Below are 15,247 nucleotides of genomic sequence, written 5' to 3' on the forward strand. Positions count from 1 at the left end.
ATCTTACAGATATTGTATAAAATAGTAGGTGAAATGATTGTTTTTGTCCAAGCTTCCCACAACTTGCAGTTAATTATAATAATTATTGATACATTCACAACATCTACTTGTCCTTCACACATCTTGGGAATCACATGACCGATCGACTACAAACTCGGCATACATACCGTATATATGGCCCAGATGGAGTGCGGTGCCAGGCTTGAAGTCGCTCAGATTGGGTTGTCAAGAACTGCCGAAACGACTGATAAGCCCATAGGCATATAATATACTGTATGGAGATCCGGTCTTCCAGAGTTGCCGATCGGATCGATATTCCCATAAATAGGTACTGATGACAGATACAGAGATCTCAATATATGGGTATATAAAAGGGACACAGACAGAAAGACAGGCAGGCAGGCAGGCAGGGTAGGCACTAGGCAGGCAGGTAGGTAGGTAGGTAGGTTAGGTAGGTAGGTAGGTAGGTAGGTAGGTCTCTGACAATGGGTACAACAGGTAAAACGTGTATTGGTATAACCGGATGGGGCATGAATTCTCTACTTGCATTGTTCCAGCATTGTTCCAGTGTAAACCTGTGCCCAAACAGCACCAGTAACAAAATACCTCTAAATGTCTCTCTAACTAAATGTCTCTTCAATCTAATTAGCTTTAATTATCTTTATCTAATTATCTCTCTCTCTCTCTCTCTCTCTCTCTCTCTCTCTCTCTCTCTCTCTCCCTCTCCCTCTCTCTCGTCTCATCTCTAATCTAACTACATGTGTGTGTCTCTCCAGCAGAAAGTGGCCTGAACAGTGGGTGTGAGGAGTGGGAGGTGCAGTCACCAAGCCCCGCCACCAACATCTCTTATAATTCCGGCCCCTGTAGGAATGGCAGATCATCTGTCAGCCCCACCCGATTGGGAAGAGGTATGTCTGTCTGTCTGACTGACTGGCTGTCTGTCTATCTAGCCGATTGTCTGTCTGCTTTACTGGTTGCTTTACTCTCTCTCTCTCTCTCTCTCTCTCTCTCTCTTTCCAGAGAGCAAGACAGGTTATAAACTTGGTCGATCTGCCTCCACATCCGGAGTTCCTTCCCCCCAACGGCATCACTTCCACACACACCCTGCTTTCACCCAGGTACTGACAGACAGACAGACTGCCGCTGACAGACAGACAGGCACTGACAGACAAACAGACCGACAGACTGATGCTGACAGACAGACTGATGCTGAAAGGCAGACAGACTGGTGCTGATGGACACAACACAGTTACAGACAGACAGACAATTGAAAGACTGAATGAGAATGTTGTCTGTTGTCCTGCCGTTCTATGGTGTCTGTCCTCCTGTCGGTCAGTGTTTGTTTCCGTTCAAACTGAATCATCCATCTAAACGTCATCGCTATACAGTCGAATTGTTGAGGAGGTTTTAGATCAGTTCAGAATGCTGCTCTTTTGTTGTCTGTGGTGTCATCATTGTCTATGTTTCCATGTTGCATCATCAGCATTCATATGTGTGATTGGTAATGATCATCCTGTTGGTGTGCTGGTATGCGCCATACCCAGAGAAACACTCATCACAGCTACGAGGCACCTGGAAAAGTCTGTTTTAATCCAGAGGCCTAACGTATGCAACTTTGTGGGATTTAATAGTGTTTTATTTATTTTTATTTTTAGTACTACCAAAACAGTAGTTTGCTTCACTTGTCTATATTGCCATGGTAACTGATGATGAGATCCTAATGGCAGCTCTATGACTGTACAGTGACATTTAATAATTAATGGCAAAAGTGTCGTAAATATATTGAGCTTGCATGTATCATTAAAATAAATATATTTATTTATTATTTATTCTGAAATGTCGGCTATGTAAATATGCTGTATATAAATTATAGTTATATTACATAAATAATGTTGAAGCTCTGCCACCTTGCAGGGAGAGACGGAAAGGATAGAGGGAGCTTTGAGAGAAGGAGGAGACACAAGAGAGCATAGGCATAGATATAGTGCCGTGGTGGATAGAGAATCTTTGAACATTTTACAGAATGTTTACTTTTCTTGTGCGTGAAAATTTGCCCAAAATGCATGCCAGATTGAAAGTGCTTTAACTGTAAAATGAGAGTCAAGCTGGGAGGTAGGGAGACGCGGACATTCTAACAAGTGTTGCCACAACCGGGTGCAAACTTGCTCTTTCCATACACATGCCTGTCTGTGACCTAGAGTATTGTGTTGAAAGTCTTTCTCTACGTGCGAGTATGCAAGCATAGTGTCGCTCCCCGTGTGAAAAGACCTTGAGGCTTTGTGAAGCTAGAAAATGTTGAGGCCTGTGGAATAGTATGGCAACTGTTATTGAACAGTTCTGTCTCCATGACAGCAGTAGAGTCAACTCTCACCACACCAAAGATTCCAATAAATAATAATCATTTAACCATTGTCAAAAGGATGAAAGCAAACATCAGTTACCATGGGAACCATCTTTCTGTTGTTGAGGGGCACTATAGCCCCTCCTATATACAGTTTTAATGTTTGTTTTTATTTAAACAAACATTAAAAACGCCATTGACAATGGACAGAGTTTAATGTTTGTTTAGTCGCTAACACAAACATTAAATGCCATTAACAATAAAGAGAGTTTAATGTTTGTTTTGTCTGTGTTTGTTTTACATCACCATTACATCGCCTAATCATATAGCAACATGACTTCACACGGGTGTGATGTTTGTAAGAGAAATACACAAAATATGTTTACATTTGGTGTCACATAGAAATGTTGGTATTAGAAAGCACTAAGCAGGCTATTAAAGTAGGACATTCATCTTTATTGTGGATACTGTGTGTATGTAAACGAATGAAAGACTCTTATACATGCATCAAACTAACCCTAACCCTAAATATTTACAACCCTCCCTAACAAATAATTAACTCTCACCCTAAATACATGCATCCAAATAACGTAAGCTCTGAAATTAAACTATACTAACCCTAATTCATCAAACTAATGTTAACCATAGACCTTATCAGCATTTAATAATGCTGATGTTGTAGAAAACCATTGAGCATTCCACTACCTTTGTGATGCTTTCATTGAATGTATATCTCTGTGTCTAATGTAATAAGTCAGTAAGTTGTACTTATTCAACAGTACATCATTACTGGTACTATTTGAAGATGATTGTGTCCTTATGGCGAGTTTTAGAAACCAGAATGAATTCACACAACCAGCAGCAACACTGTTGTATAAACCACTTTAAGCCTCTAGTCTTAGAGAACCTGACTTGAGTTACAAAGTTGTAGGCCTTCATTGACAGTTTCCGTTTCTTCCCCCATCTACGCCAAATCTCTTTGCCAAAAAGCTCACGTGATCTTGTAGATCTGCTATTTATATTCTGCGAAAGTTCCCCTCAGAATAGGCATACTGGAAACCAGTGACAAATTGATTATAATTGAACAAGGTTTCAACGGGAAAGGCCTTTTTTTTTTTTTACACAAGATAGAAACAAAACAAAACGAAAAATATACAAAAAAGAAAACAACAGTATACAAACAACAGTACAAAACTGGCTTTTGTACATGTGCCAGTCTTCCATGATATCTTATTAAACAGATAGATATTGTATGAGGAACTCCATTTATACCGCTTCACAAATCCTTAATATTCTGAATGAAGGGTTTAAAATGACTGGACATGAGTCACAGTCACAGTAATATGTTTTTGTATCGTTACATTTAGAACATAATGTGCACTAATTCTCTACTAACATACTTCATACTAACCCTCTCTAACCTTATATCTCAGACAGCTAGTGTTCATATAACACAACATGGACACAACATGGATATAATTATGAAATAAATATAATAAATAAATGATAATTGTATATTTAAAGAAAGATGGAAAATAATAATTCCTTTAATGTGGATGTCTTTGTTCTGTAAATCTCAAAAACTCCTCATGTAATGTAAAATAAAAAACAATGGGTTCTGTTTGATGTGTATGATGTGTGTAAATCATTGTGTGTGTGTGTGTGTGTGTGTGTGTGTGTGTGTGTGTGTGTGTGTGTGTGTGTGTGTGTGTATACTATATACATATATATACTATATAGTATATTCTGTATATGTATGCAAAATGACATGCAGTACTGTTTTAGTCTTTCTGCTTCAATTCTAAGCTTTATGCCCTGTTGTGTTCCTTCCTGTACAGTTTACACACAAACCAATGTACACTTTTAGCTCCGTTTGGAACCTCAATATCTCCACTTTAGCTCCAACATGAGGTGATATCCCTGCACAGGTTGAAATGGAGTCGAGCCGTCCACAAACAGTGGATTAAACCCTTTTCGCAAGTATCGCTTCCAAAAAGGAAAGGTATCAGAACCAAGATATAGGCTACCTTTGATAAACTTAATGCCGGCACGTAAAATGTTAAGTCTGGGGTAAAACGTTGTTTGTCAGCCAGTACCATGTTTTTCCCGGTTTTCCCAATACAGTCTTACGGAAGCAGTACTGCGCATGTGAACGGGGGTTGACTGGACTACATTTTTATTGTCTACGACTCCATCAGGCCGACCGCCGCGTGTCAAAACAGCCGCCTCCATTATTTTCAATTAACCTATCGCACACCGACGCGCGCTGGCGCCTCGTCTGGCACGCCGATAGAACCAGTTCTATTTTCCAGGCGGCGCTGCGCGGCAACGCGTCGCGTCGGACGGAGCCGGTGTGTGTTGGGCTCTAATTGGCTAACATATAGGCTTTCAAAGTTTGCAGGATTGGCCCTTTTGAAACAAAACGCCTCAAATCATGAATGCAGCGTGCAATTTACGTGAAATCCTTCACAGACTTTCCTACTAGGCTGAGGAATATATCCCACCCTTTTCACATTGGCCTGTTATAGCGCCACCGACAGGTGGATTTTTGCAAAACACATTTTTGGAACAAAATGCTTCAAATCATAAGAACAAATGGCACCCTTTTCACATTGGCCTATTATAGTGCCACCAGGAGGCCACAACCTGACCTGGCCTGGTGGAGACCTGTGCCCCGAGGGGCACTTTTTCTAGTTTAAGCCTGATTTAAGCAGTTGTTTCACCCCTGACTTAAAAATTTACATGCCGGCGTAAAGTTTATCAACTGTATCTCGGTTCCCCTTTACTTTAGTAGTAGATAGAGCTAGTACACCAAATTAGAGCTAGTACACTTTATGGGTTGTATAGTCTCAAAAATAAAAAATAAAGCTGTTAGACAGTGTTTGTCTTCAATTTCTCAACCTTTTCACGCTGTGACCCTCCAAAATAATCATATTGGAACTGGGGACCCCCCCACCCTGACAAGCTCTTAAAATTATAGGAGTTGAGCTAAAATGATTATATCAAATATCTAAATACTGATTCAAGCACTTCACAACTGTCCAGGGTCTTCACAAAAGCTGACGAGTAGACGATAAAATGACCCAAAGATTGTTTAAAGTGAAATATCCCTTTAAAAGCTTTAAGGTAAGGTATTAAAATGTCTTAAAAGTACTTAAAGTTTCTATGACATGGCCCGAAAATATAGGCCTAGCTACTGTACATCATGTGGTCTCGCACTGAGCGCTCGCTACTAGGCTTAGTAAGCTAGCAGGTTAAGTTTAATTTCTATTGAATATCTTAATTACAATTAAATTGTAACCAAGCCCCCTGTATAACCACTGACCTTAACACTGGTGTAAAGTTCATGGTGACAGCGCTGGAGACATCGAGCGCAAAATGACATAGCGATACTTATAATTTCAATAAATAAGTATAGCCTACTGCAAATGAACAATGTTGCTACAATACAACTAAGATATTTGATGGGAAATTTATATTTTATATACACAGATTTACATTTGCTGGTTTAGTGTGAGGAAGGCGAGGCGGGCCGAGGGGAGACAGTAACAGTACAGTACAGTAAGATTCATTAATTGAATTGGTTTAGATTTACATTCCCAATGTGACATCATCAAAATATTAATATAAAATATTAAAAAATATTAAAAAATAAACTGTCATTACCCTTTTAAATTGTCACTTAACTCTGGGGACGGTCCGCCAAAATAACCACCTGTCAATTCTCTGGTAATATATAACAGTTGTGTGAATTCAGGAAATGGAGAAGGTGCGTTTCCTCTGTTCGCCTCCTCGGCCATGGTGCTCAGTAGTTATTTCATGAAAACCATCAAGATGGAAATGCATGGTGGCACTAAAAAAAATGACCGATACAAGCTGGTTGGCTCCGAATTCCAGCTAAATCGTTTTGTCTGTAGCCTTTATCAAAGTAATTAAATGTGAGTACATGTTTCATGTTATGTTAATGTTACACACTATCATCCTCACCTGTGTGTGCCTGTGTGGGGGGAGGTCCTTACGGTACGTGGCATAAATATAATTCAGTAGCCTATTACAGGTCGACAATAGGCCTTAACAATACAATATCCTTCCAATTACTAAGAGAACAAAGGTACAAGATTTTTTTAAAGAAGGAAAATAAAACAAATATGCACAAATAAGAGAGAGAGGTACTATGTAGGGTACAGTATAGCCTAATATAGCAGCATAGGACAAGAATTCCAAAACAACAAGCAACATTAATATACACGTTCAGTAGAGATTATATTGAACAAGCTTATAGTCTTAGTGCCTGTGGATTGTTTTTAATAAAGCATGAAAGGTACACAAGTGTACATTACTTTCAAATAAAGGAAGGGTCCTCATACACGTGACGTCATCATTTAGTCTCCATGGTTGCATTGCATTGAACCAGGATCCAGTACAATTCCCACAAGAAAGGTGAGTTTATGATATGATTCAAGCAGTGGTAGTACTGTGCTTGAGTCCAAGTTAGCGAAATTCAGTACATTTACTCCATTACATCAGAGGCAATTTTTTTGAAAACTTTAGTTACAGTTACATTTTCCGTGCAATGCTCCTCACACCTATTCACCATAATGACATGTAATGGTATGTAATGCTGAAAATAGTCAAGTTAGTTTTATTTGTAGGCTATAGCAAATTTGATAACAGGAGCCAGTTGCACCACTAAGTTCAAACTTAAGTCAAGGCTTTTAAATTACCGTGAGCCATTTAAGCTATAACATAACTAGTCTAAGTTGATGTGGCGCAGCTGGCTCCTGATGGACCTGGTCGTTATCAGTGAGACAAGTCTCCCTCCAGTGGCTGCTCCACAGCAGCTGGCAGTTGTCTTTTGATGCCTTTGATCAGCATCCATGCGGGTAGAAGAAGCTAGCCAAAGGTTGTTCTTCAGAGCTGGCAGGGCAGGGAGCGGGACGGGGCCGACTCGCCCACAGCTACAGAATTAAGGACCCAGGCCTTGTGGGTGGTGTGCGTCCGCCGGGGACCGAGCACAACGTACGTGTGTTTAGCCTGCAGGGTGTGGGTTACAGCAGGGAGGCCCAGGGGGAAACACTTGTCCTTCATTCTTCTCAAATCCTCCCACATGCACTGGATGCTGCCTTCAAAGCTGTAAGTAAGCAGGCTGGATGAAAAGATCCTTGAAAGGGCTGTACGCCTGTACCATTAGTAGTGGCTCAAATATAGCAGCTTTCTCAAGCTTCATAGTAGTTTACAACTACAATTTAGGCATTTAGCATGGATGCTCTTAATCCAGAGAGATTTACAGTAAGCCTAAACACAAGGTAATAAATCAAATAGCCTACATGGAAATAGTCATCTAGGATCAACAGTAAACATCCGTCTAACACAGTAGAATATCTGTATGATATTTAACAAAAGTGGGTTCTGGGGCCTCTTTGAGGAGTTTATGTAGTGTGTTCATACAAATCATACACTGTCGAGGTAAATATATGTTTTAACTCAACACCATCCCGTGATACAGTACCTTTACACCCTGTGTGTGTGTGTGTGTGTGTGTGTGTGTGTGTGTGTGTGTGTGTGCGCGCGTGCGCGTACGTGCGTGTGTGCGTGCGTGCATGTACAACTGCGACAATGAATCAGAAATCATAATTTGAATCTCTGACTTTGCACTCTGACTTTAGGTGCGTCACCCGTTCAAAACATAACGGTATATTGGACAATAAACCTTTCGGCTATCCAGCCTTCATCACACTGATGAAGGCTGGATAGCCGAAACGTTTAATTGTCCCTGAAAATGAAAAAAGAAAATGTTTTCAATCTAACTGAATTGGAATTGAAAGTGTGTTCTCCTTACATGTGACTTCCTCCTCAGATGTCCTGGGCGTGTGGAGATGCAACGATGCTTCAGATGATTGAGAAGAAGAGAGTTTTGTGTAAAGAGATCAAAGATAAGAGCCTGATTAAACAGGACAGCATGCCCTCCCTGCCCAGCTGGAAGAGCAAACGACCTCCCCCGTACGGTGGCCAAACTGTCTGCTGGGATACATCTATATAGTCTCTCTCTCTCTCTCTCTCTCTCTCTCTCTCTCTCTCTCTCTCACACACGCACACACAAGCGCACAAACGCACAAACAGACCATTAAAGGTGAGGCTGTGGCCATATATACTATTGTAGCCAAATCTCGATCCAATCTCCCAGACTTGGCGCAGGCTTCTGTTGTTGTTTCTCTTGTGTTTCTATACTGTTTTTATTTCGTTTGTATATTTTTCTATCTGAATCCTGGAGGATTTTGGTGTTACACTTGCCATAATACCCATCTGTTGAGTGTGTGGAGACTTTGTCTTTGAGATGCCATCATTTTTATATATAAAAAAAACTAAACTAAACAAAAACAAATGAAAAGATACATTTTAACTTATTGTGAAAAGGGAAGCAGCATTTTAAATAATTTGTTTTTGTTTTCTGAGTGAGTATAGCAACATGCACTGCTCTGACAGAATAGAATATATTAATGACAATGTAAGGCTTCTAAAACAAATTGAAGCCCAAACAGCCCAAATAATATATCACAATGCACAACACAGTCCGGACAGCCCATAATACCAACAGCCTAAATTAACATGAAAGACCAACAACAACATGGCAGCATTCCTTCTAGTATCTACTATCACCTACCAACAGGTCTTAGAGACAACTATAACCTGGAGTTATACTTTGTCGCGTGCCGGTGTCGTGCAACGTTGCAGCTGTAGTGTGCAGCTACATGTCAGTACACAACAGCAACACTGGCGCACAACTTCTAAGTATAACTCTGGTTTAAATAAATGCATGATGTCGGCTATTCATACCACAGCGTTCAGCCTCGCAGGTGCTGCTCCTATAATACAGAGGAATAAACCCAGGTATGAGAAAATACAACAAAAGAAGTACATGACATCATGCCACTAATCTCGACAAATACAGTCGGCTACTCAGCTCGCTTCAACATTCAAAATGACCAGTATTTTCTGGATAAAATCCAAGAGGTCTGCTGTGATGTACTCTAAAAACATGTTAGGTTGAAGACATGTCGACATATTGTTCACTTTTCCCCACTTAAAAGAAAATATATGAATCTATTTGCTTGTTTGAAAAGAAAAATGCAACAAATTGAGTTGTGTGAACCATCAGATCCCTAGTATAGGGTTAAAGGGAAACTTCACCCGTTTTACAAGAAAATATATTAATCTATTGTAAAGGACAAGCACATTTTGTTTGCTTGTTTGAAAAGAAAAATGCAACCAATGGAGTTGTGTGAACCATCAGATCCCTAGTAGGCTATAGAGTTAGATTATAGGATTCCAGGGGGTCAGGAAGTGGATGCTACGCCACTAGCATTTCTTGATGTATCCATTGGTTGTTTGAATGGGTAGGGAATCACCTTGATGTCAAATTGGAAGTGAAGCGATCTCGCTTTGTGACAGTGAATGGTTGCCTTGGAGACCAAGATTCACTGTGACTCAAGATGGTGGAGTCAAAAGATGTCATCCTCGAACATGTTACGTCTTATTCTTCTGACTCTCATACCGATGACATATTGTCAAGTAAGAAAAGACCATGCATATCAAACTCCCCGCAGTGAATATCATTTATTGCCATGAGACTGCCACATTTCAGAGTTAACGCTGCTGTAAAACATCTTAACCACTAAGCCAAATGGATATCAGACTCCTTAGGGCTTAGGTCATCCGGCTGAGGTTGTGAGCCACTCTGCTACACTCACCCCTCTTTTGACCTCCTCCCACAGTAAAACCCGATCTGGGTCACGGCACCGTTGTAACTTGTAACGCCCTGGAATCAAACCTGGGTCTCCCATGTGGAAAGCTAACCACTAAAGCAATGGGAATTCCCTATGATTCAGGGGAGATATTAGACTTTTTAGGTCATCATGCAGGCTGAGGTTGTGAGCCACTCTGCTATACACTCCTTCGAATTACACTGATGATATGAAGCAGTCACTTATCTGTCTTCGCGAAGGGAGTCTGCCATCTACAATGCATATATAGGCCCTTAGGCTATGAAGGGAGGTTATCAAACCGAAATAACATGATGGTAGTAATAACAATCATCCAAAATGTAAAGTTAAAAACAAAAATGAAAGTATATAAAGTATATATCAAATCCAAAGAGGAGTGGGGTGAGGTGAAGGTGGTGCAGCCATCAGTTGAAAAAGAAAGAGAATGCTATCATGAATTACAACAAATTTAGTTAAATAATACTCTGTGTGTGTGTGTGTGTGTGTGTGTGTGTGTGTGCGTGTGTGCGTGCGTGCGTGCGTGCGTGCATGGCGTGTGAAACATATAGTTTCAAGCCAATGGGTGCTGTGTGGAAATTTAGCAAACAGTAACCAGAGACACACATCAATAGTCAAACCCAAAGCCCTGATGTCAGCAAAAAGTGGTCACTTGGACTAATTCAAGGTGCACTCAATCAACATGAAAGAGGAGGACCAATCAAACAGCTAAACAAGGGGCGTGTTTGATTGTCACTCCTGTGGACACTTTATATGGTTGATTATAATTGCAACACACTCAGCCTTTTTTTTTCCTGTGGGTACCGTGTGTCCTCAAAGGAGCGTACCCAATAATTCCCCTTTTTTCAAAAGGAAGTAATGTAGCAATCCCTGCATGGACACAGAATAAGTGATGTAACAATGTTATATAGCCGTGTAACAGTGGGACTCAAACCTGTGCTTCATGTCTTACAGGACATGAACAACACCGGTTGTCTAGTTCTACTGCTGCCAGCGTATATAAGTATGTATATATAAATCTACTATTTGGTGAATTCTGTATGTTTGCACCGTGGGAGAAGACAGAACAGTGGTGTTTTGTCAATATTGCACTGAGTATTTGAGTTATATATATACATATAAATAATTTTGTGTCAGGAGCAAAAAAAGAGTACAGTTATATATATATATGATTTATTTTATTTTTCAAGTGTCAGGAGCAAAAAAAAGAGTACAGTTATGTATCTTGACACTTTATGGAGTATGATGACAGAAATAAATATGTTTTTGCATTAAATTATGTTCTTTGGCTCTTTTGTTAGGAACAAGTAAAAACAACAAACAACAACAAAAACAACTAGGCTATAGTAGGCTATGTCTTTTCTCATGGTTTTCGACAATTAAAATAAATTGATGAAAATCATAAAAAAATATCGTTTTTCATGGTATTTGAGGACATACTATTCATGATTTTCATCATTTCTTCATCGTCAAAAATCATTAAAAAATGACATACTATAGTATGTCGTCGAAACCATGAAAAAGGACATACTATACAATAGTGGTTAGGATGTTGGCTTTCCACGTGCGAGACCAGGGTTCGATTCCCGGCTGTTACACTAACATGCAAAAGAAGACCTCAACAGCGCTAAGAAACATCTGATTAATATGATTCTGTGTTATTACTTTACTAACTGTAACAAACAAAAGCTCACTTCAAAATTACCAGGAGACGTTGGTTTAGAGTGTCTGACTGATGGCGCAGTGGTGTAATAATCAGTCTTTCAGTACAGACAGTCCATGTTCAAGTCCCATTCCTCCTACAGCTCAATGCTGCAGAAATTTGAACTTTTCAAGGCTCAAACGAAAAAATAAAAACTCAAAAGCACCAGGAGACATCTGCTGAACGCCAAAAGGTGCCTTGGCTCAATAGTGTGGAGCGCTTGATCGGTTGCCTCTGCTACAGACAGTTGGCAGGTTCAAGTCCCATGTCATCAAGGTGCACGGAGGACCATCGGGAGGGGCGCTCTCTCCCCCAGTTTCCTGAGAACTAACAGATGGGGCTTATGTCTGAAAGAACCCTGTCCAGCTGAACGTTTACCATGAAAATGTCCAATTTAACATACTCTTACCACCTCTCAGTCTGCCCTTTTCCAACTGGCCTGGAATCCAGACATAAAATCAAGACATAAAAGAGGGACTTTCCCACCAAGTTTTGGGGGCACCAATCAGGGTCCAGTATGCAAATACACAGACTATTCTGTCAGATGGTGGGCCAAAACCATGACCTATAATATAGGAAATATTATTTCTAAAACTATGAAACATTTCAAAGATTCCTTTTCAGGAAAACATGTCCACCGTAAGATGAACCTAAGTAGGCTAGAATGGGGTTGGTAGGTTTAAGTATGTAGGACTATAGTAGCATGCCAAAGTTTGTGCTATTGCCATAGAGAATGCATTGGGCGTTTAAGTTAAATAACTCAGAAACTACAAAACATTTCAAAGTAAAACGTTCCAGCATGTGTCTCCACAGTAAGCTGAATAATAAAAAGTGTGAATGGAGTTTCTAGGTGAAAGTGATTTTTTGACGTGCCAAAATCTGCCATTGAGCCCCATGTTAACACAAAAAATGCTGGAAACGTATCCATACGCTTTATTAATATCGAACGCCGTACGCGCGAAGCGTATGTATACGTTTTATACGTTTTTTTATTGCTTACTGTACATCAACGTCCTATGCTCCAGGACACCGAAGAAAATAACAGCTTTCGTCTCCAGGAAGCTCCAATATGTGATCCGGGAGTAAAAAGCCCCTCCCTCCTGAAAAGAGGTCTGTCTGTGGCGAAGACGCTCCCTCCTCCAATGCCTCCATTACACGTATGGGTCTGCACGGCAACGGCATAGACCAACGCAGATGTCAGGGCATCTAAAATGGAGTTACCCATACTCTAGTGTCTGTGAATACACTCGATTCCCCCTCCCCTCCTGTTTCTACATGGTTTCTCCCGAGGAAGCTTTGTGGGGGGAGTCTCTTGATCGCTTTGGCAGTTTGAGTTCCCCCCCCCAGGCCCCACTGCGCCTTGCGATCGCCTTGCACCGCTCACTCATTCTCGGAAAAAGATATAACGCAGTCGTGTCGATTTGCCCTCTGCCAGTATATAAACCAAGAATAATCTTCAACGATCGCCATTTCATAACGTTTTCAACACGCACACGGCACACGCCATGATCAACTAACTGCCTGGCTACGTCTTCAGTCTTCACCAGCCATCGCTATCCGTTGTGTGTATCGCCATCGCGTCTTCACTTTGTTTGTTTGGGCAAGAAGCACGATCAGCGATGGAAAAGAGCTTTATATCCACGGCAGATAAGTAATGACGTATTATCGAAGGACCGCCATGATCAACTTACTGCCTACGTCTTCGTCAGCCAATGCAGCCATCATCGCTATCCGTTGTGTGATTGTGGATGTAGGGTGTAGGCTATATCCACGGTATCGAGAGAGACGCCCGGCTGTGATATAGGTCTTATCACTGCAATTATAATGAATAAAAAGGCTACAATCACACAACGGATAGCGATGGCTGCATTGGCTGGTGACAACGTAGCCTCGGTCCCAGGCAGTTAGTTGATCATGGCGGTCCCTCGATAATACGTCATTACTTATCTGCCGTGGATAAAACTCTTTTCCATCGCTGATCTCTGCTTCTTTGCCCAAACAAAGTGAAGATAGCGTTGTCCAACAAAGCAGCCAGTTATTTGATCATCTCTCTCTCCTGTGCTTCTTTCCTCAAACATGTCCAGACATGTCAACCTCAACCACTAAACTCACCGATCCAGTAACGCATCTCACCGTTATACTATCGTTCTGAAGGCAGATATAAAAATAAACATAAATAAATTATTGTCATATACATACTACACACTGAATGAAAGCCCTAATTGTCTACTTTTAGGAGGAAAACAAATACATAATATTGATCCCATGTACAGTTTGTCAGGCTATTGAATGCAGTTGTTCAGGTCCAACTATTATTCACAAAATAAGGCCTATAGCGACATGTACATATTATATACCGTATGAAACAGAAGACCCTCTGCTTTCATAAGAAAAAAACTAATACTGTAATAATAATAAAAATCACACCCCTGTGAAGTGAGCATTTCCTCATGAAGTTATCATAGCGAGTTATAAAGGTTTAAAGTCACAGAGATTGACAGGCAGATATAAACATAAATAAATTATTATCATATACATACTACACACTGAATGAAAGCCCTGAATGTCTACTTTTAGGAGGAAAACAAATATACAAATATATACAAATATAGTTTGTCAGTAATTGGCTATTGAATGCAGCTTGCGCCCACCAGAGAGGATTTCAGAAAATGCATGGACCAGAAGAACTATTATTCACAAAATAAGGCCTACACCCCTGTGAAGTGAGCAGTGCAATGTTGCGCAACATTGCACTGCTCACTTCACAGGGGTGTGATTTTCATTATTATTACAGTAGAAGTATTTTTCTTATGAAAGCAGAGAGTCTTCTGTTTCATACGGTATATAGTATGTACATTTCGCTATAGGCCTTATTTTGTGAATAATAGTTCTTCTGGTCCATGCATTTTCTGAAATCCTCTCTGGTGGGCGCAAGCTGCATTCAATAGCCAATTACTGACAAACTATACATGGGACCATGTGTATTTGTTTTCCTCCTAAAAGTAGACATTCAGGGCTTTCATTCAGTGTGTAGTATGTATATGATATTATTTGTGTTCATTTTTATATCTGTCTGTCAATGTCTGTCAACTTCAACCTTCCATATCTCTGCTGTTTTTTCAAGCGAGCAGCGTGCCTTCAAAAGCAGGTTTTAGAAAAAGGTCAATATCTCCAGAATGGAAGATGGTAGAATCATAATTTTTTTTTTAAATTGAAGTGGACATGTTTGGCCTACTTTTTATTTATGCGATGTGATTCTAGCTATAAGAGGCCCCTCGCTGTGGGCCCCTAAAAAGTTCAAAAGTCCAATGTTAATCGCTTAGCACCAGCAAGCCTGAGCAAATAGAAAACTCTAGCATACAATGTGTTAAAAGTCTCAAATTTGAAAGCACTATATTTCTAAAACTATGACACCTTTCAAAGATT

At 40.3% G+C, this 15,247-nt stretch overlaps 1 protein-coding gene across 1 annotated transcript in view; it reads left to right on the forward strand.

Moving 5' to 3' along the window:
• Positions 1–15,247, forward strand: part of LOC310864414 (neuronal tyrosine-phosphorylated phosphoinositide-3-kinase adapter 2-like) — a gene marked incomplete at both ends in the record, with an annotated part of 44,653 nt that overhangs the window by 12,439 nt on the left and 16,967 nt on the right. The window contains 3 exons of the mRNA XM_083773104.1: positions 777–908; positions 6,099–6,220; positions 8,199–8,357. Coding sequence (XP_083629230.1) covers positions 777–908; positions 6,099–6,220; positions 8,199–8,357 — 413 coding nt within the window. The remainder of the gene's footprint in view (positions 1–776; positions 909–6,098; positions 6,221–8,198; positions 8,358–15,247) is intronic.

The sequence above is a fragment of the Protomyctophum parallelum genome, assembly GCF_964188405.1.
Source record: "Protomyctophum parallelum genome assembly, chromosome: 9".
Lineage (NCBI taxonomy): Eukaryota > Metazoa > Chordata > Actinopteri > Myctophiformes > Myctophidae > Protomyctophum > Protomyctophum parallelum.